The following is a 21,738-nucleotide window of genomic DNA, read 5'->3' on the forward strand; positions in this document are numbered from 1 at the left end:
TATTTCCAACCTCGATCCTTATCTCTATCGGACAATGCTGCTTAAGAATAGTTTTTCCAATCTATTCTATCGCAAAATTAATTCCCCAAAGACTAATTAGGCATCTTCACTATGTCAAGCTATTACGACCTTCGTCTAATACTAATACCTTGAATGCAATAGCCACTTTTTTGTATCAAGAAAATTTGTAACTGCAGTGATTTTATTTTATGTGATATGCGAATAGAGTCAATAAGAAACTTCAACCGATAGTTTGGCAAAAGTAAGTCATGACATGACTGGTTTTCTGTCGAGTGCTCTAAATGGCCTTGTTCACTAGCTTACAATCCAATCTAATCGCTGTATTCCGGGATACAAGAAAGGTGATAATCAAGGTCAAGGTATAAGACAAAGTGAGATACATAAAGCAGAGGTGTCTCAGTTAGATACGTGAAACAGCACTGTCTCCGTTAGATACGTGAAACAGGAGGTGGGGGTCTTATTGAGAAACTGGGCTGTTTTTGCTTTCTTTCCAAATTCGATATCTGCCTGTAAGACAGTTTCGTTTAGTCGTTCGAGAACCGTGAGATTCCGTCTCCAATACAGCAACATTAAATTGTCCCGTTGTATTGCATGGTGCTGCTCGTTTTAATAGACCTAATACGTGTGCAGACAATTAAAACAGCCAACTCCAATTCATTAATTCACCTTTTTTTTCTACGCACAACATGTTACAATATAACATTTCAATACATTGAATATATCCTATAATACCACCGATCGTAAAATAACAATACTTATAATTGTATTATGTATCAGACTGATGTAATCTAAAGAGAAGCATGACCTATTAAGTTGAATCGTGTAACCTTGCAGTAAAGTTAAATGTAACTCCGTACATTGCGGTTTATTGTAGATAGAAGGGGAGACAATTTTAACAACCAAAGTCTTATTGCAGAGAGAGAGGGAAAAATCATAACAACCAAAGTCTTAATGCAGAGAGAGAGGGAGAAAATCATGACAACCAAAGTCTTATTGCAGAGAGAGAGGGAAATAATCATAACAACCAAAGTCTTATTGCAGAGAGAGAGAGGGAGGAGGGAATCATAACAACCAAAGTCTTATTGCAGAGAGAGAGGGAGAAAATCTTAACAACCAAAGTCTGATTGCAGAGAGAGACAGAGGGGGGAATCTTAACAACCAAAGTCTTATTGCAGAGAGAGAGGGAAAAAATCAGGGGGATCTTAACAACCAAAGTCTTATTGCAGAGAGAGAGGGAGAAAATCTTAACAACCAAAGTCTGATTGCAGAGAGGGAGAGGGGGGGGAATCTTAACAACCAAAGTCTTATTGCAGGCAGAGAGGGAGGAGGGAATCTTAACAACCAAAGTCTTATTGCAGTGAGAGAGAGGGAGGAGGGAATCTTAACAACCAAAGTCTTATTGCAGAAATTTCTTATACAATAGTAGTGAAACATTGGATCACCTTCTGGAAAGAAATGAAATGAAATGAATGGAGTTTTACGTCCTTCTTTTCTGCTAAAGTAGGACGTAAAACTCCAATCATTATTTCTTTCCAGAAGGTGGTCGGTCCACCGTTGCACTACATGTAACCTCATTTGTCCCATAGTGTTAATAACACACTAGTTCGTGATTTAAGCTTATTATGGTGACTAATAAATTTACTATAACAGAATGTTAAATAGTAAGTCATTCTGGTGTTCCGAGAGAATAAGCATATGCTGTATCAATGATAAAATACTATAGACGTATAGTAAATATAAACTAAATAGTTTCTAAGAGGCAGTAAATATGAACTATGTAACAGATTTATCAATTATAATGAAACTATATAAAAGTTGACTTACCTGATATAACAATTAGACAAAACAAGTATAAAGTCGATAGTTTCCAATTTAATTCCAACATGTTAGTAAGATGAAGTGTGTTGTATGGAATGTTATGAACGGGATAGATGATATCACAGAATACAACTCTCTCTCTTTCTCTCTTCAATTATTACACATTATACTTTAACTCATTGCTTTCTTATTGGATTCCTGCAGCTGTCAAAGACTGGTAGCGAGAGGAAAACACGTGTTAGGCCCGTCCACTCATATCCTAGCATTCCACACTGATAGTTTAATCATTTTGGTTTCGCTTCAGATCATTATTGATGTAATGGAATTGATGTCGATATGCTTTGTTAAACAAATCATTGAAACAAATACAAAATCCAACACTGTGCAATATAGTAATAGTTACACAAAAATTTAAGCTAGATTCAAACAAATCACAAAGATATTTTTTCAAACTTGAAATATATATCGTTCAGATATTTCAGGAATTCTGCATTATTTTCGGATCTACAAAACCCATTAATATACAGTAGATTAGTGGTAGGCGTACACAGAGAACTAGTTCTATTTTTAAAACCAAACGAACCAGAAAACAAGGTGAAAAGCTTAATTTGTTGATTGTATAATATCAACCTTAATATTATTACCTAAGAAGTTTCAACAATCAGTCACTCTCAAGCGCATAGTGACACTATATGCTTTCGGGAACAGACAGCATACCCCCTCTCTCTATAGATGTTCGGCATAGTTTATGCAGATGCCCTGTATCATATTCTACGCCTGTGCTTCCAATTTACCAATTTTCCTTTAAAATATTGAAGAGACTGTATAGGTGTATATAGTTATTTTATATAAGTCTTTATTGATTTCTTGCTTAATTACATTTCATTATCATTAACTCACTAAACACAAATACATTCTGAATGTTAGGAATTTCTGTAAACATTCTAATGCAGCGGGTTATATATACTAGAGCAGTATTAGTTACCATATTTTTTCTAATGTGTTGTTTGTATTCAAATGTTGTTGTATAAAAAAGTTTTGCTTACTCTTCTGAAACCCATAAAACACTTTGACGATCTATGATCGATTACTAGTGAAGTGCAGTGACATTTAAATGTTTTATAACCAATCGGTTATTAGACATGAAAGAGTTATTATATGTAAAGGGGATTTTACCTTGATTGAAAAATGTGTTGCTTTCGTGGAAACCCTTTCCAGCAGCGGACTGTAGGACCACCCGAAGGGATTTGAGATCCGAGGGACTAAAGAGGTCAGGGGCCCATCTGCCATACGAATTTAGGCTTGAAATCAGTATAGCAAGTATGAACTTTAAGGCTAGAGAATCTCTTTAATGATTCTATAAATGGTCATATCTAACATCATTCCGAATGGTGTAAAACAATTAATTAAACTAGTTCATCAGAGTACAGTAATAGATTGTTTACGTAATGTCAATGGATTACTGTGGTATAAACTAACTGAAATATTTATATAATTATCTTAGAATGGTGCTAGTTTATAGCCAATATAATTTATTTATATACTATATTCTCATGTTCAATATTAATTAATTAATGCCATACTCTTATTATTCTCACTTTAATATCAATTTATTCATTTATAGGCTATTCTTTTTATTGACATTCTTCCATATTATTATTATCGTCTGCTACAAACTGATAAATGCATTTCAATTTCAGAACCATAGTCGGTAGTTTTTCTACGCGCTTTGTCAACCAAACCCCCCCCCCCCCTTTTTTCACATCCGGGCTTCGACCCCACTCTATTTTAACATTTTTATCAATCTACAAATTCTTTGAGACCCCTGACTATTCTATTCCCCTTCATGTCCCCTCATCCCCATGATTCACAGAAACGTCACTATGAATTGTATGAAATATCACATATCTTGTCGACAATTGCAACCCCACATTAATGATTTATATATGGATGAAGGAATCCCTTTAAGTTGAAACTGACAGTTGTAGGCCGTAATTAATTAAGCTATATACGCATGCCATCTGTATAAGGATGAGTTCCAGACTTGAATGGTATCTTGGGATTCAAAGACATCCGGCAGAGTGTCTGAAAACAATTCAAAACATTAGAAATATAGTTACTGGTTCAACAATTTTATAGAATTCTTGGCATCATTAAATCTCCACAATAGCATACATTCATAAACTTTTAAAATTAGATGGACATTATTTCCCATGTTCAAAAGATTTGATTGAAGGAAAGATTTCTAAACTATCTTCCAAAATAATCCATTTATTATCATATTGATATTTATGCTAAATTTCAGCTAAATTCGCTGCTGTTGTGCAGGTTCCTATCGAGGAAAAGACACCATTTGACACATGGAGGGTAAGTTAAAAATCCAAACAACCCCAACAACCCCAACCGGAAATAACAAATTTGTTAAATTTTGGGAACACAGATTTTCATACTGCAAAACGAAACTATTCAATTTGTCGAATTTTTATGACGTCAATCTTATGGAATCAAGAATGAAACGAAACAAAATAAAATGTATTTTTAAACCACCCCTAATGGAACGCGGAACAGACTTCTACGTCTAAATATACATATAAATAAATGATAGTAATAAAATGAAGAACTGTATGACAATGTGATTGACAGGCAATAAAATATTATTACTGTTTATTGATTATTAATCTACACACAGATATATTTAATAATATTTATACTGACCACTGGACAATAGTAAATACGCTACTGACAATATATTCACTGGCCAATAATATTGTCCTCCTTAATACTTAAAATTAGCCGATCTGATGAATGACCATTGTCCAGTGGTCAGTATAAATGGAGAGCCATGGCCAAAATAATTTCGAGAGGTGATCTTTTGACCATGGCTCTCCCCGCAGCCCTATAAAGGGACTTTTTTTAAATGAAAATTAATCCATCTAAATGCTCAAAATCACGAAATCCGTTGGCTTCTGGGGCCTATGTCAAACACAATCCCCCCAGCCTCAAGTGGCTTCGGCTCTTTGGGCCTTGCTTCGGAGAAACATCTCCCATTTTCGGCATCTCACTCGGGCATTTTCTAGATACGCCCCTGCATATTGTATTGAGACACAATCATTCAGGACAACAATGACTGGCTTAAACTTTAACTTTGATTCTGTTCCCATAAAGCAGCGTTTGTTGGGTTGCAATGATCGTATCGTATCGGTACTTTATCACGTGCATCTACACAAATCAGATTGTTCCAAATCGGGAACCTGTCAGAGGCTAAATCATGGACTCAATTTAGCAAAACAGGAACGAATCTGCTCGCTTAACTCAAACGAAACTATCCTAATGCGCCTTCAAACAACTTTTATTTTAATATATTTGTTAACTTGATAATAAATCATGAATATTTTGTGAATCAGGGGGTCTACATCTGCAATTTACCTGCAATGTCTGGTATGCTCGCTAACCCTGGGGTCAGGAATGCTATCTCGGCATAGAACGAGTTAAAACCTTGAAATGTTTCAAGCTGATTTTCTCGAAGCTATCTAAAAAAAAACTTCTGATATCGAAAAAGTGTCATGATGGTCCAACTGGACATTAAGCCGAGGCCTAAAATGTGCTACAGACTGTGCAAAGATTCATTGACAGTCCAAACCAAGTAGGTGCAGAAAAGTAAGCCTTCATTTCATTTGCAAGTGTGCCTGGTTATTGCTGATTGAAATACTTCATTACACGGTTTAAGTTTCAGGAAATTCTTCAATGCCGTGCAATGGTCATGTGAAACTAATAATAAAATCTTGTAGCTATAGGCTAATCTAACTGACCACCACTTCACAACGTTCCAGAATGATCTGCAATATTAAACCAAGACCACTCGTACAGAACAGTTAGGCTACATTCGAATCACTATAGTCACAATGTTTTGAAAAATTGTCTCTAGGCATGGTACCAATTTCGACAAGTTAAATCACTTGATGATAAGTATTGGGACGCCATTAAGTACAGAAAGTCGCATCTTCACAATGGTCAAGGTATTACGCCTTAATCTTATACTTTGACTTTATTGGCCCGCTGTCTTGTCTAACGATTGTGCGCCAGCGAATATGGAACCCTCGGTTTCATGCGCAATTATTTTTTACAGTCTTTCTGTCCATGGCTCAGATTTGCTGTATTCGCTAGCGTACAATCCAATCAAATTGCTGCATTCATAAACTTTCACTAAACGAGAAAGTGGGTCATTGCAGTCAAGATATAAGAATGATGAAGGTGTAATACCTTGACCATTGTGAGGATAAGAAAGTTGTGATTAAAGGACAAGGGAGATAAAAAAAAAGCAGCATTCAGTTTGGTTTTCTTTTTTAAGTTTGAATACAAATTGATTGATATTGATTTATAACCAACATATTAATGTACCCCCTTTTTTAATACTGCGATACAGATCTTCAGACAACTGTCAATGAACCTGGTGAGATAAGATCAAGACAGAGTCGACAGACCTAATTTCTATGATAAAACATATTGTGTCGTCGCAAAACCTTGAAATAAAGTCGCAAAATAATATGCATTGTCAATATCATCAGATATCTAGATCGTTCTACTCAACCTTCGCCAACGTTCGGTAGTTCCTGTAGGTTGATTATTGGTACTTATCTAGATATCTACTTATCATGCCATTGTCTGACAATATTGTCAGTCGAAGCGAGAATGGCCAACTTATTTACGATCGAATAGCATGCATTATTCAATAAAAAAATTCATAACGATAGCTGATTGTCATTATTTGTTTGTTTTTTTTTTTTTGTATAAAACACGACTTTATATTACAACAATCACATGTTAATGTTTTATGCAACGTTTTGATGTGTTTCTCTTGTTGTTATTTAAAAGCTTGGTTTTCTGGTATTTGTGGCAATGAATGCTAGACCTTTAACCATTCTGACTCTATAGCATTGATTGTAATTGAGTGGACAAGACCGACTGTGAACTTTCTCACAATCCTTTCAATTAATGATAAAACATGGCTGTAAGACGGGTACTCGAGACGTATCGACCAACCATCTAATACGACCAATAGATAGATTAACCATAGATTTCCCATTCTACAAATTCAACAATAACATGAGATTTAGCACGAAACTAAACGATTTTACAAATAGTTCTATTCTTTTCATTGTTTTCTCTTCCAATTTCTCCTAATGTTGATACAGTGATAAAATTAACTCCTTAACACTTCTGACTTAATCCAGACAGTCTACGAGTAGAGGAATTTCCAATCCACCTCTTCCCAGATAGAATTAACTTGAATTTCAAATGCAAAGAATCACTTCAATTACTCTTAGAGATTTATATGACTTACAAAATAAAATAACTACAGATTACCAAATAGGCCTACACCCTATCGCACTCAAAAGAAACTTTTTGGACAAGAATACCTTTCAACGGAATCCTGCAGGAACATGCAACTCTTATTAAAGCAGATCTTTCAACGGGAGATCACCAAATGCAAGTAACTCTTTCAACGGAAGATCGCCCACTGGAAGTACCTCTCTCAGGGGAAGATGGACCCTGCAAGAAACACATTCAAGGGAAAATGACCCACTGGAAGTAACTCTTTCGGTGGAAGATTATCCCTACAAGAAACTCTTTTAAGGTAAGAACCCACACTGCAAGTAACTGATTATGACCCACTGCAAAAAAAATCTCTTTCAAGGTAAGATAGCCCACTGCAAGTATTCTTTCAAGATAAGATCGTTCACCGCAAGCAACTTTCATTTGAAGATCACCCATTACAAGTAGGCCAAAATCACTCAATACAATTATTCCTTTAGGTGAAGATCACACACCGCGGGTGAGCCTTTCGGAGTAAACCAAATATCGCCCACGTCAAGTAACTATTGAAAGGAAGCTTACCCTCAAGCAGCAATTTCAAGAATGGTCTCTAAATCAAGCATGGGAGAGATCGCTAGCTAGCTAGAGCTAATGGCTCTTTCAGGGGAAAATCAAGTACTTCTATCATCGAATATTATCCATCTACAGTAAATCAGAGCTCTCTGCAGATAGGTCTTACGAGTGTGTACAGACTATCATTATTGTCTGGATATGTATAACGAAACGTTGAAATAAATACCTCGGTGTACTAAATGTTGGCTATAGAATAAGTTAATAAGAGTTTTAGTGTCTTATTTATTATTAAAACAGAGGATATAAACTGTCTATTATTGATCAGCTTAAATATATACAGCCTTTTATTTCTATGTAATTAATGAGTCTGAGTTTCTCTTTCATCTCACCGACAGTTCCAATTATCGGTTACAATTTGATTGACTGAATTACCTTCTCTAAATATTCTAGAATGTATTTCAAAGCCAGGAATAAACGTTTGCAGACTTTTAAGCCGATGCCAATTATATAGAAGGAAAGTAAAAAATTTCTTTTGTTACATATTAAAATGACAACGATATGGTAAAAGGGAGAAAACTCTAATTTTTCTTTATCTAAATAGACTACAGTTAATTACTGCGTATAGACAAGGCACGTATTTATGATAAGTAATACATCCAGACACGGAAATGTTTTTTATTTCAATATTTACAGTTGGTACAAATGACAAAACTAAAGTATACTGTTATAGAACATATTTTAAGTTTGCATAAGTTTTATTACTGCTTATCTTACCTGAAAATAAAGTGCACTGGCCAAGTCAAGGTTTTGAATCGAATAGAATTTTTATAAATTTTGCATTTTATTACACAAATATAGAATATGGTTGCCATTTATCAATACTCAATTTTAATAATTCAGTAACAATATGAAGATCTGTTCACTTGATTTTGTTCACATAGGATTGCAGTGGTTTAAATCAACAACCAAAACTTGTGAGATCAGTCAGCTGCTCATACCAATCTTTTCTGATTGTAGATCATAATTATTTGATGGGTTATTTTTGTGTATTATCACAATAAAAATTGCTAACAATGTGGAAATCACTACCTAATTCTGAAAATCATTTTTTTTTTCCCATTCATCATAATAGTTTGAACTTTTGCATAAATTCATGAAAATTGTTAACAAAGAGGGAAACACTAAGTTTATAGCAGTCCTAGGTATAGGATTTCCTTCAACGAATAAAAATTAAAACCAGACGCAATTTTCAACCTTCTTCCACATCTTTTTCACTATTAGATTCTGATTCATCATTAATAATCATTATATCAGAGTCAGTCTTCTCTGGTTCTATATTTTTACTATTATTATTCACTTTCTCTTCCTCATCATCATCTTCTACAGTTAAATCTAAATTACTACCATCTAGTGTAGAATTATTACTTTGTTCTCTATCTTTCTTCCTTTGTTGTGATGCTTCTCTTTTCCCTTTCTGTTCATTACGAAACACTGAAAGTTAAAAAGCTTTGGCTTAAAAAAATAACCAAGAACATAATAAACAACCACAAACAGATAGACTTAACAGTCAGTCCCTTGAGTTGCATCACTAACAGGAGGAAACTGACTGGAACAGTATCCAGAGGTATAACATATCTAGACCTATGCTGAGATTGATCCCTTGACCTGTGGGTTAGCAAGCACGTATCCTACTCACTGAGCCACCATGGCCCCCATAAGGTAAACATAATTCAAAGACTGATGTAAAGTATGATGACAACCTGTGATAATAGTACTAAGAGTGGAATCAAACCAATTCAAACAGAGAACTTGGGCATGATGAAAAATAACTATGTGCATGTACTAGCTTTGTAGTTTTCTTGTACCTTTTAAAGAAATGACACCTACCATCTAAACATTCTTTTAAAGGATCAACAAACTGTTCAAACTCCATATCTTCCATGGCAGATATCACATCAGTAGCATTTATAGTCTTTCTTTTACCTTTTAGAGCAAAGTTATTGGAGCTGAAAATCATAGAATTCCATCTCATTATCATCCTATTAAAGTGTTTGGACAAAATGTTCATGCAATGCATGCATGATATTCACAGGTTTTGTCATCAAGCTCAGAAAGAGGGTTCAACTATTCATTTGAACCAACTCAAATCTATTGCATCTTTCAACCAGGCACTATAGTCTATAACCCCTCTTGTTAATAGTGTCTGCTACATTAAAATACTGCAAAAGTGATGATAATGTTACAGAGAGAAACAGTAAGAGCTAATTACCATGAGGTAGCATATAAAACAAACACACTGGCAGCTTTAGAAATAGCTAATCTGGCTTCTTTAGATACATTTATACCCTCAGGAATCTACAAAATAAAATCAAAAACTAGACAATAAAATAACTTAAATACATATGATAACTCTATGAAATCAAATTATAAATATTTTCATTATATTACTATACATTAGGATTTACAAACTTTTTATTGAGATATCATGAAAAAGTATTATACAGTATTAGCATCTTGATACCACTCAATACATTAAACTAATGAATCTAATGGCTTACAGCTTCTTTGATAATTCTGGTGACCACTGCATTGGGTAAGTTTAAATCTTCTGGTCTCTCAGCCATTTTGACTGTTCATCAATTCAATTAATCTATTTTTCTGGAATTCATAAAAACATTGGAGAATCAAATGTAAACCTGAGCAAAATGTTTGATATAAATGATGCTGATAGTGTTAATTAATATCATTTCATTTGGCCACTGAGTGGTAAGGAACGAAAACAGGGCTAAGGTCTGCTAGGGTAGGCCTCCTTGGACCAAGACACACAGCTTACGTGCCCAGATTACATACTTGGAACAAGGTAAGGCTAGTGATATAGCCTATAGCCAGTATAGGTCTATGTTAATTTTACTGAAGAAGGATGGGTGTCAAGGAAATATGCTTAGAGTTAGAAAGGCATACTCCTTGAATCAATTGCACGAAGGTAATATTGACCTACGAATGAATTAACACACCTTATTAATCAGACGTTATCATTTATGACAAATTAATAGATAACACATGGGAAAATGTTAGAATATCAAAATTTAGTAATTTTCTTTTGTTTTCACCGGAAACACTCCTTCCCGCGTTGTTTTTAAAATGCGTACATAATACGGAATGAGATTTTAACATGAAACGATCTAATTCTCAACCATCAAAGTACAAGGGAATAGAACTCACTCGCTTTTGATTGTGATTTTTTTAATGTTATTCACTGACAAACACTTTTATTTTCCTTTATTACGCTTTACTTAGTGAGAAATATTGAGAAAATAATTAGGTCAAGAATAAACCGACACGAATTTATATAGATTTTCACGCATGCGCATCTATAACAATAGAAGCCATTACTGAAAATCGTTTTGTGAGAAAACTAAAAATGTAACTATGCCAAAACTATACCAAGATCCATTTTTGTATATTTCACACAATAAAAATATTTTTGCTTATGTCGAGAATATATGACTGGGGTTTGGTTGATTTAGTTTTAAGTCTAATCTTTGTGTAGTGACAATGTTTATTCCTTTGCAAAATTATTTACTCTACTGAACTGGTAACTGTTTTGAAACAAATTGTATATCTTCGCTACCCCCATTCACACAGAATACTCATAGTTATATAACCAAATTTCAACATTTGAAAACTATAAAGATTATTTTAAGGCTCTTGTTCAAAAAAAAAGTTACCAGTAAAGTCTTGATATTTCTAAGAAAATGCAAAGACGGTAGTTATGTATCCTTTTATTAGGTGTTATTAAGTTTTAAGTTACACATATTTTACTAAAATATTTTCGTCTTTTCAGAAAAAATAAAGAATGAGTAGTTCAGAAGAAGTATCATGGATTTCCTGGTTTTGTGGGTTACGAGGAAATGAATTTTTTTGCGAGGTTAGTGGAAGTTGTTCTATTAGTAAGGTGTACTGGTACACAAGTAGCTTTCATTTTTGTCTTGAAATGATAGTTGAAAAGACACTTGTAGCTGTGTAATTACCAGCAGTTGAACCCTACTTCCAATATCATGATGTCAATGTTTATAACTGAGATGAGGACCATAAAAATGGAAGTCTAAGCTTCCAGTGTTAAGGTTTTTGTTTAAGCGAAGAGTATCCACACTAGGTATTATGGTGTAATGAGGATAGTCTCAATGAAAGCATGGGCTGAGGTCACAGAGCAATAGATAAATTTATTTAATATGTGAAATGCAGATGTTAAATGTTGGTAGTTTCAGTATTAGGCCATTTAGTATTAAAAATCTTGAATTATTATCAATGTAAATGTGTTACAGGTGGATGAAGATTATATTCAAGATAAATTCAATTTAACTGGTTTAATAGAACAAGTACCTCATTACAGACAAGCTTTAGATATGATACTAGATTTAGAACCAGGTAAAGATACCTTCTACAAGAAACTTTTTCTTTTTTTGTATATGTTGAGTCCATGTTTGATAAAATGAAAAATCACTTTAATTAAAAAATGTTCATATTTTTGGGTATTTTTTAAAAACTTATTGATATTATTTAGATGAAGATCTAGAAGATAACCCTAATCAGTCAGATTTAATAGAGCAGGCAGCAGAAATGTTATATGGTTTAATACATGCCAGATATATCATGACAAATAGAGGCATTGCACAAATGGTGAGTCTTGTGTATGGATTGCGTACGGTAGATCACATTTAGTATCATTTCCCAAGGTCCCATGTGCAACAGACTGTGTATCTTAAAGATCCTTGACAGCTGGAAAATAAAAAAAGAGTAAGGTCACTGTCCGGGAAAAAACATCTCGGGTGCAATTTCGTCAATATTTGACCCTTATTTCCTGTGTAGGTATATAGCAATGAATTATTACTTGATTGAAGACATGATAATATTGTAAGAAAGTCATTAAAACTATTAGTGAATTACAACTTGATGTTTTTCTAGATTGAAAAGTGGCAACAAGGAGATTTTGGTTACTGCCCCAGAGTTTATTGTGAAAATCAAGCTATGTTACCTATAGGTATGTCAATTGGATAGTGTTTAGTTTTTAAACAAAAGTTTCTTTTTGACTTTGTTAATGCTTTCAGAAATTCAAGTTTTTTTGTATGATACAGAATCTATGTTTTACAAATATGTGTACCTTGTGTGTTATGAAAAGATGTTTATATAGAAATGTGGATGTATATTACTGTCTCTCCTCCACCCTGCCTGTCTGTTGGTCCTTCCATCTGTCTGTCTGTTCATCCATTAAAAATTGGCTTATTTAGATTATTGAAAAAATTTGTGTTTTAAGATGATATTCACAGATAAAATTTTTAATTTGGTACAATTTCACGAATATTTCCTTCGGTATATAAACAAATATGTCAAAAGCGGATGTATTTTACTTTGGAGAATATATATAATACAGATATAGCACCAAGCACTGGATACATTAGTTATAGTTTGTAACAGAGAGATATAATTGTTATTTTCAGGATTATCTGATGTACCAGGAGAAGCTATGGTCAAGTTATATTGTCCTAAATGTCAAGATGTTTATACTCCTAAATCCTCACGCCATCATCATACAGATGGGGCTTATTTTGGTACAGGCTTTCCTCACATGTTATTTATGGTTCACCCTGAATACAGACCTAAACGACCTGCCAATCAGTTTGTTCCAAGGTATGGTAACTTTATATTGTATTCAATGAAACTGTAATATACAGACAGCTTTATGGAACAATAATCACTGGTTGCTTTATAAAGCTATGTCTATATATTATCATACTAATAATTGCTAGAGAAGCTGCACACATTACCACATGATCAAACTACTGTCTGTGCAGTTTATCAGCATAATCAGTAAGCTGTATAATCTTATGAGAAATTCACTTAATTTTAGACAACTATAACTTTAGCTGTTATATTAACACAAGCCTAACAAATTATGAAGATCAGAGTTGTCTGGGTAACTTACAGAATTTTCATGGCAATGTAAATGATGGACTGAGACAATACTGAAGCCAGGTGAGGCACAGCTCGAGCATATATCATTTGATCATTCCCTTTTGCTTTTCAGACTCTATGGCTTCAAGATACATCCTCTAGCTTATCAGTTACAGTATCAAGCTGCCGCCAACTTTAAATTTCCAATGAGAAGTACCAGCCATACCAATAGTAAACGATGAACGCTAAAATTCCTTGATGATGAGTCTCAGTAACTGCTATTAAAATCTTCAATTACATATTATAACTTATGATTTGCATCCTAGCAGTATTGTTTACTTCTTGTGTTATTTTCTTTTGTTAATTTTGGTTTTTTTTTCTGCTGTGTGATGCTCATTCAAATAACATCTTGTGTAGCAATGACAAATGTAATTTCATAAGTTTATTGTATATTGTGCTAAGTTTGACAATAGTTTTGTTTAAGGTTTATAGAGAAATTAATTCATTAGTTAAAAGTGATTTTTGATTGGTATATGGACAGGTTAAATAAATAGAATTTGTTTAAAATACATATACAGTCGTTATTGACCCTGTAAAATGGTCATTGAAATATAACTCACAGTTCACTCTACAGTGTAAGTGTTCCCGATGTTAAAAATATCTTAACCTCCTATATTTCCCTGTGAATATTTGCTGACAAGAACCTTTCTGCTAGAATTAAACTCTTTAAGTTCAAAAGTGTAAACTGAACCTTTGTTTTTTTTTGCAAAATGCATTTTTTTCTATTTTTGTGTCCAAAGAGTTCACTAAAATCTTTCTTTCATAGGTTTCATACAGGTGTTTATGGAAAGAATGGGGATTATTGATTTGTAATGTAAATTTAAGTTGTAACCCAAAAATAAATTATATTGTTTTGTCAGGAAGTGTTTGTTTTTACCAAGTTCCACAAATAATAGTGTTTTTTTGAACACTGATCAAGTGTCAGTCATCTTGAAATGATATAAAGACCCTTACTTTGTGGACAGGGACAAGAATTGATTAAGACCTGTACAAAGATTTTACATTGAATAGCCCAACAATGGATGCTGATTCAGATCAAACTGAGTCATCAGATCTTGAAATTTGAAAATTTTTTGTGAGAGTTCTCAACATCGTGCTTTCAAATGTTCCATTCAACGTTGCATCTCAATAAATTGTTGTAATACATAATGGGGATGTAGTCAGTCGAGAATTGGAAAATAAAAACAATCAGTTATAAATCTTGATAGAAGTATATTATAAAAATACTTCTTAGATATTATTCACATAATTTAACAAGACAATAAACAATATTAAAATCACATATCACAGAATAATAAGACATAAATAATGCTGGCAAATAGATTCACATGATTGTTAATACTGGGGATTCATTTCTAATTGTAAGACACGAGTTGGAGGAATTTCTAGTTCAGTATTAACTTTAGAGTTCACATATTGATGTAACAACATTCTTAATTCAGCATTCTGTTGTCGTAATGCATCTGTTTCTAATATTAAATTACTTCTACTCTGTAAGGTTTCACTGAAAAGAGAAAATATATCACATGGTGAAAAGTCTTGAGGTAATAAGTACATTCGTTACACAGACTGATAATATATTAATATCATTCAATAGGTCCCAAAGTGGCATGACCCTATCTATCATTAAGCTAAGTCATTTAAAAATTAAACGGAAAAAAGTCTGTTCTATTTGAAGAAAAGATTATTGTCCTAAAATCCATCCAATTTAAATCCAAATATATCGAGATGGCATGTAGGATAAATTTGTGAAATAAGCCTCCATTTACATATAACATGATCAAATCTGGCGCTAATAGAATATAAACAATTTTTTTTTTACTTACTTGTATTTATCTAAACCTTCAATAAGACCATCCCAGACTCGTTCTTTTACTCCATTTAATGTACCAGTGTATTTAGCCCAATATTCAGAGTCTTCTGATGGATCTCTATATTCTAATTCTGCTATACGGAACTGAGACTTGTGACCTTTTTCTTTAGTTGGTTTACGATGATCATCTACAAATGCTCTCAATGCTTTCATTACTTCATTAGGATGGATGAGTTGAATAGATTCTTTAGATGCCTGTTCTCTTTTATCTTCTTCTTGTGATGTTAAATGTTCAATTTCTGCATCCACATCCTCTTTACCTTGTGTTGATCCTTCCTCCAATTCTTTTTCTGTTCCTTCATCTTTTATATTCTCTTCATCTTTCTCCAATCGCTCTACCAGATGCATGAAATAAGTTGTCAATTTATGGATATCTTCCTCTGATTCTACACCCAGAGCTGTAAATATGGCATCTAATTTCATCAAGGACTGTTCATCCTGTTCTAATGGTGCCAATAATTTCTGTAACTTTTTCTCAACTAAAAATCCAGATTCATCACAAAGTAATTCTAACACTGATTTGACTGTATGGGCTGAGATTTTGGAGAAAATGTTAGCTTTTGGTTTCTCTTCATTTTCATCATCTGGTGCTTCTTCAACAGCTTGACTACCAGTTTGTGACATTATTTCATGTAATACCTGGGTAGCAGAAACACCACTCTTATGTTCTTCTGTTAACTGAAGAGGACCAACATTTTCTGTGAATGATATATCAGGAGTCTCCCAATTCAGACCTAACTGTTGTTGATGTATAACTTCATCACATTGTAAAACAGAATTTAACATTTCTTTACATTCTTCTTCATTCATACACCAAACATCAGCAAATTTCTTAGCATCAGTTGCCATGAAATGTTTAGATTTTTTCTGTAAATCACGGAACTGTTCAGCAATTCTTTTATAGTCTTCAGTAAGCTGTGTATTTTCATCACGATATTGTTTCTCTTGTTTTGTTAACTTGATTCTTAAACTATTTAAAACATCCTGCATTCTGGTTATTTTTCTTTTCTGCTGGGCTTTAGTGATAGCATTTTCTTCGTCTCGTTTCTTTAAAACTTGGAAATTATATTCTAGTTTTTCTTGATTGAGTTGATATGTAGCTCTCATCTGTTGTAACTGTTGTTCTAATATTTGAACATCAGTTTCCAGTCTAATCTTCACCATGTTATATTCTTCAGCATCTTGAACTCTTAAATGTTGTAACATTTGTTCATATTCTTCTACACGCTTCTCTCGATTCTTCATGTATTCTATTTCCTTATCACGTCGATAAGTCATTCTCTCTTCCCACTTCTTTTTTTGTTGTTCTAATAGCTCATTTCTTTCAGCAACAAAAGCTCGTTCATCTTGTTCCAACTCCTCTCTTTGAGCCTTTTTCAGATTTTTAATTTGTTCATTCATTCTTTCTATCATCAAATCAACATCCTCAGCCATTTTCTTCAAATCTTTAACATATAAATCATCTTTGTTTTTCAATTCTAGTTGGAAATCATTGATAAGTTTATTTTTCTCATCAATCATAGCATCACAAGACGTTTTCTGCTGCATCAACATTTCATGTAATGATTGTGGCACTTCTTTCTGAAGAGCAGACTCCCATTTCTTTGTTATTTCCTCAAACCTCTCTGCACCAGATTTAGCCTCTTGTTCTAACCTTTCTCGCCTCAATCGTTTGGCTTCATCTTCCTCCCCTCTGCGATTTGATTCCCTGGAATCTCCTGCAACTCTGATGTTGGTAACCAGTTCAAAACCATCTTTGCGTAACTTTGTTAATCTAAGACGACTTTCTTCTATTTGTTTACGACTTTTACTGAGCTCCTCTTTGATTTCTTTATTGTCCCCTGGATCATTTGGGTCTCTCTTTGCTGCTTCAATTCTTCTCTGAATTCGTAATCGTCTTGCTGCTATTCTCTCTTCTTTGTCATTAGAATCGACTGAAGGGCCTACCTCTTCTTCTTCTCCGCTCGAACTCATGTTTATTTCGTCTTTATTCGTAAATTTAGAAGAGGTCTGAAGGAAACCTGTGGTTTACTAGGCGAAAAATCAACCAGAATTGTTTACAAATCGATTATAGTTTTTCAGTTGCTACGCGATGTCGTCCATTTTGTCACATGACCAGAAGTCTAGTACCGGACACAGGGGTACGATAAAAACGGTAATAAACTTTAGAAGTTGCACGATTTTGTTGCCGTTCGTCACAAATACATGATTATTAAGATAGTGCTAGCTTCCATCATGTTCAGTGGGTTACATTCAGGTTACTCTTTCTTTCAGAGACAAAATAGACCAGCGGTAAAGGCTGACTAGGCCCTGTGTTTCAGTATCGTACAGAAATAATTCTTGTTAAACGGTAAACGAATAAATTCGTTATAGCATTTACCGGGCTGAACTTAGAGTTCACATTCAACTGGCATACAGATTCTTTTCGAATCGTCTCAGCATACACATTCGCGGCAAATCGACAAGATATGAAATCTGAATCTGAATTATTTATAACTTAAATATTGTTAAAATAACTTAAAATTTTTTATGACAAATACACATAAGAATTCTTTCAATTTCGCAAACACGTATATGTCTAACTGTCTTAGTCTTTGTACTGTGGCCCATTTAAAATATAATGACAGCAAAGTAAAAGGCTTAGCCGTCATAGGAACTTTTTGAAATTCATACCATACTATCTCACACTAGTCCTCATTCGAAATATCAAATCACCAAATTGCTGTCTCCCTTACTTTTTGTACGGAGACCCATTGAAGACATACATTAATCGACATATATATGGCCTATATGAGTATATTACTCAGAGTTTACGGACAATTTGCGAGGCTTAGCCGTCAAAGAAACTTTTTAAAATTCATACCATACTATCTCACACTAGTCCTCATTCGAAATATCAAATCACTAAGGTGCCGTCTCCCTTACTTTTTGTACGGAGGCCCATTAAAGACATGCACTAATCGACATATGTATAACCTATATCAGAATATTACTCAGAGTTTACGGACAATTTGCGAGTCTCAGCCGTCATAGAAACTTTTTGAAATTCATACCATACTATCTCACACTAGTGCTCATTCGAAATATCAAATCACCAAGTTGCTGTCTCCCTTGCTTTTTGTACGGAGGCCCAATAAAGACATGCATGGCCTATGTAAAATAATACTCAGAGTTTATGGGAAATTTGCGAGTCTTAGCCTTAATAGGAACTTATTTCAATTCATATCATACTATCTCACACTAATTAAAGACATACACAAATCGATTTATATGTGGCCTATATGAGTATATTACTCAGAGTTTACGGACAATTTGCGAGGCTTAGAGATCAACAAAACTTTTTAAAATTCATACGATACTATCTCACACTAGTCCTCATTCTAAATATCAAATCACAAAGTTGCTGTCTCCCTTACTTTTTGTACGGAGGACCATTAAAGACATACACCATACGACATATAAATAACCTATATCAGAATATTATTCAGAGTTTACGGGAAATTTGCGAGGCTTAGCAATGTTCGAATTGGGTCAGAAAGACATAAAACGAGACTCAATTCTGTCAAAGGCCGTGCACAAATTTTGGAATGACGACGAATGAATAATTCGAAACAATTTTGTATTTCGTGTAGGGTTATTTTACCAATTTTGACAATCACATGATATGATTTAATTATTAAGTAGTTTATTATCACCCTCAACAGGGGGAAAATTGATTGACAGGGGGAAATCTATACGAAAACGGGCGTAACCCAGAATTTGAAAAAGGGGCACAGAGCCCTCAATTGAAGTCTGGGCCTAAAATGTCGGTCTTTTGCTTTGAAAAGATAATACAGTAATACTCAAATCATTATTTTTAACATTGTTCCAATTTCGCTAACGTAGCAACCAGTGTCTACCACAGAGACTTTCCTTAGTATTTAGTTAAGCCAACTGACTATGGCTGTATGAAAACCTAACGGCCTAACACTGAGCCTGTAGTAAGAAGCCTCTTGTTGAATGGCAAGCTACACAATTACCAAAGCCGTGGAGTAGGGGTGGGGGAATGGGGAAGGAATCCTGATGATGTTATTGTAACTTAAAATTTGACGTCACCCTTTTCTCGATGTACCATTATCCAACATTTAGTTCACTAACATAACTTTACACTAATAAACATAAATATTATTAATGTGTTCTAAAATATTTGAGTCATTCTGCCCCTTATTCGTACCACTCGTCTCGATCGTAGAATAAAAATTTCGTGCAGACAACCCCCCCCCCTTTCCAACCCCCCAAATAGGCCTTGGGCCCGTACGCCTATGTTGAAATTGGTATATAGCTCTTTCAGGTTTCAAACGATTTTCGCAATTGTCGTACGACTTTGTATGTAGGCAGGCCTAAATGATCTAATAATGAGGATCTCGTTTCACCAACCGTATACCGAATATGGCCATATTTGATCCACTATCTTTAAATTTACTGTGGTTTAATCTGTTCTATTGCAATCATATTTGTATCTTTTGCACTATTTTCGTCCCAGAATTTATTGTCACATTTATGTAGTCACAAAGTCAAAGCTTTTCAGTAAATTTTCTAATTATCTTCTTTGAGGGTAGCCTGATTTAGGCCTAAAACTTGAATAATGGTGAATTATAGTGTAACAGTAACGCTATATCCCTTTAAATTTCGGTCGGGGGTAATATTTGGCGCGAATCTAGCAATCATGTTATTTGTTCTGTCAAGAATTAAAGGTCCCCTTCCGTGTAATATACTTCACAAACATGTGAATTTGGCAATTTTTTCCCTCGGTAACTTAACGAAATATACTTTATTCGTTGATCCAAAGATTTTTGAACAGGTTTTAGACTTTACAAAGGATTTTTAAGTCCAGTACCTCTATTCAAAATTCTTTCAACCAACCACTCTGAAATATTGGTGGATCTTTTCCTTTAATAATTTATCAACATTCACCAAATTGACGAGAAGGTGACAGTTTAAAACCATCAGAAACTCAAAACAATTTTTTGGCGGGAAGAATTGACATGTAGAGCACGTGGATGCAGAATATTGGCTGCTATTGGCTGAAATTCAAATTGTCAGTCAAAAAGTGGGAGGAGTTTAACCTAAAATCATCGTTTGCATATCCAAGGGTGCGAATTTCTGAGCGGGATTTCGGTCTCATTAGTAGTGACTTATGACTTATGATATATTCTGTATTGGATTCTGGATGGTTTTGAATTATTTCGATATATTCAGTGCTAAATCTTTGACTAATATCTGTGGATTGGGATTTATTTGATACTATCTGTATTATTCTGGATGGTTTTAGATTATTTTGTGATTTTTCTATAAAATAGTGGATTCAACGATGACACTTTTGGAAGGAGTGGGAAATATTGGACACTTACTCACAAGAAGGTAAGCCATTTTCTCCATTCAAATTTTGATTGGAAACTTGTAAGGACTATAAACTGGTTTTCTAGAAATAGGGACACCGATAGCATCGATTTGTACCATTCCAATTTTCAGTCAAACCTATGTTTTATATTTTCGGATTTGACTTAAACTAGACTTTTTTTGACGTCACTATTGCCGAATCTGCTAATAATATTTTTGTGAAGTTGACGTTACCAAACGCACAGTTTTACTTCAGTGGAATTGCACAAAAAAAAAGTTAATCATGTTTTGTTAAAGAGATTGTAAAAAATCTCTTATGTGTATAAGGGAGGGACACTGATATTGCATCAATTTGCAATATTCTGATTTTCATTCAGACGTATATCATATATGACTCCTGCAATTCCACTAAAACTCTGTTTTTGATGACGTCACCATAGCGAAGACCCCTATTTATATATTATCAGTATTATGTTACGTAAGTCCCTTTGATTGGAATGGTGCAAATCGATGCTATTAATGTGCCCGATACACATAAAAATCACTTAACACCTCTTCAAATTATTTATGAAAAATGATAATCGTGAATGCCATGCAGTGTTTAAGGGAGGGAAATTTGTCAGGTCGGGGCTTAAAAGTGTACTCGGGTTTAAATATTATCGGTTAGTTTAGACTTTTCTCAATCTAGATTCTTACGCGAGTGACCTTGAAAATTTAGTCTCGATGTCACGAGAATAAATATGACAAAT

At 34.0% G+C, this 21,738-nt stretch overlaps 4 protein-coding genes across 4 annotated transcripts; 1 reads left to right on the forward strand and 3 right to left on the reverse strand.

Annotated features, from left to right (window-relative positions):
* Positions 1 to 8,384: 8,384 nt before the first annotated feature.
* Positions 8,385 to 10,871, reverse strand: LOTGIDRAFT_238643 (hypothetical protein). The gene is made up of 5 exons (XM_009050826.1): positions 10,740 to 10,871; positions 10,284 to 10,383; positions 9,995 to 10,080; positions 9,613 to 9,731; positions 8,385 to 9,216 (listed from the first exon to the last, which is right to left on the reverse strand). The coding sequence occupies exons 2-5, from the start codon at positions 10,347 to 10,349 to the stop codon at positions 8,975 to 8,977; spliced, it is 513 nt and encodes a 170-aa protein (XP_009049074.1). The 5' UTR covers positions 10,350 to 10,383; positions 10,740 to 10,871; the 3' UTR covers positions 8,385 to 8,974.
* A 230-nt stretch (positions 10,872 to 11,101) lies between these two features.
* Positions 11,102 to 14,596, forward strand: LOTGIDRAFT_225993 (hypothetical protein). The gene is made up of 7 exons (XM_009050827.1): positions 11,102 to 11,148; positions 11,570 to 11,653; positions 12,051 to 12,153; positions 12,290 to 12,405; positions 12,691 to 12,766; positions 13,224 to 13,413; positions 13,811 to 14,596. Exons 2-7 carry the CDS (start codon positions 11,582 to 11,584, stop codon positions 13,917 to 13,919), a joined length of 666 nt encoding a protein of 221 aa, XP_009049075.1. The 5' UTR covers positions 11,102 to 11,148; positions 11,570 to 11,581; the 3' UTR covers positions 13,920 to 14,596.
* Positions 14,597 to 14,931: 335 nt separating this feature from the next.
* On the reverse strand, positions 14,932 to 16,774 carry LOTGIDRAFT_225997 (hypothetical protein; the record flags this gene model as incomplete). Its single annotated transcript, XM_009050828.1, has 2 exons — positions 14,932 to 15,241; positions 15,564 to 16,774. 2 exons carry the CDS (start codon positions 16,772 to 16,774, stop codon positions 15,073 to 15,075), a joined length of 1,380 nt encoding a protein of 459 aa, XP_009049076.1. The 3' UTR covers positions 14,932 to 15,072.
* A 129-nt stretch (positions 16,775 to 16,903) lies between these two features.
* LOTGIDRAFT_141102 (hypothetical protein) lies at positions 16,904 to 17,584 on the reverse strand (the record flags this gene model as incomplete). Its single annotated transcript, XM_009050829.1, has 2 exons — positions 16,904 to 17,259; positions 17,422 to 17,584. Coding segments are annotated over 2 exons (519 nt in total), but the record flags the coding sequence as incomplete, so codon positions are not given.
* Positions 17,585 to 21,738: the final 4,154 nt, after the last annotated feature.

Source organism: Lottia gigantea (assembly GCF_000327385.1).
Source record: "Lottia gigantea unplaced genomic scaffold LOTGIsca_156, whole genome shotgun sequence".
Lineage (NCBI taxonomy): Eukaryota > Metazoa > Mollusca > Gastropoda > Lottiidae > Lottia > Lottia gigantea.

Excerpts from the sequence above, each read along its gene's own strand:
- LOTGIDRAFT_225993 (XM_009050827.1), top strand. The coding sequence starts at position 11,582 with ATGAGTAGTTCAGAAGAAGTATCATGGATTTCCTGGTTTTGTGGGTTA. Across the intron at positions 12,154-12,289 it reads GATACTAGATTTAGAACCAG|ATGAAGATCTAGAAGATAAC; the intron begins GTAAAGATACCT and ends GATATTATTTAG. Across the intron at positions 12,767-13,223 it reads TCAAGCTATGTTACCTATAG|GATTATCTGATGTACCAGGA; the intron begins GTATGTCAATTG and ends TGTTATTTTCAG.
- LOTGIDRAFT_238643 (XM_009050826.1), bottom strand. The coding sequence starts at position 10,349 with ATGGCTGAGAGACCAGAAGATTTAAACTTACCCAATGCAGTGGTCACC. Across the intron at positions 9,732-9,994 it reads GTTTTATATGCTACCTCATG|CTCCAATAACTTTGCTCTAA; the intron begins GTAATTAGCTCT and ends TATGATTTTCAG. Across the intron at positions 9,217-9,612 it reads TTTAAAAGAATGTTTAGATG|TGTTTCGTAATGAACAGAAA; the intron begins GTAGGTGTCATT and ends TTTAACTTTCAG.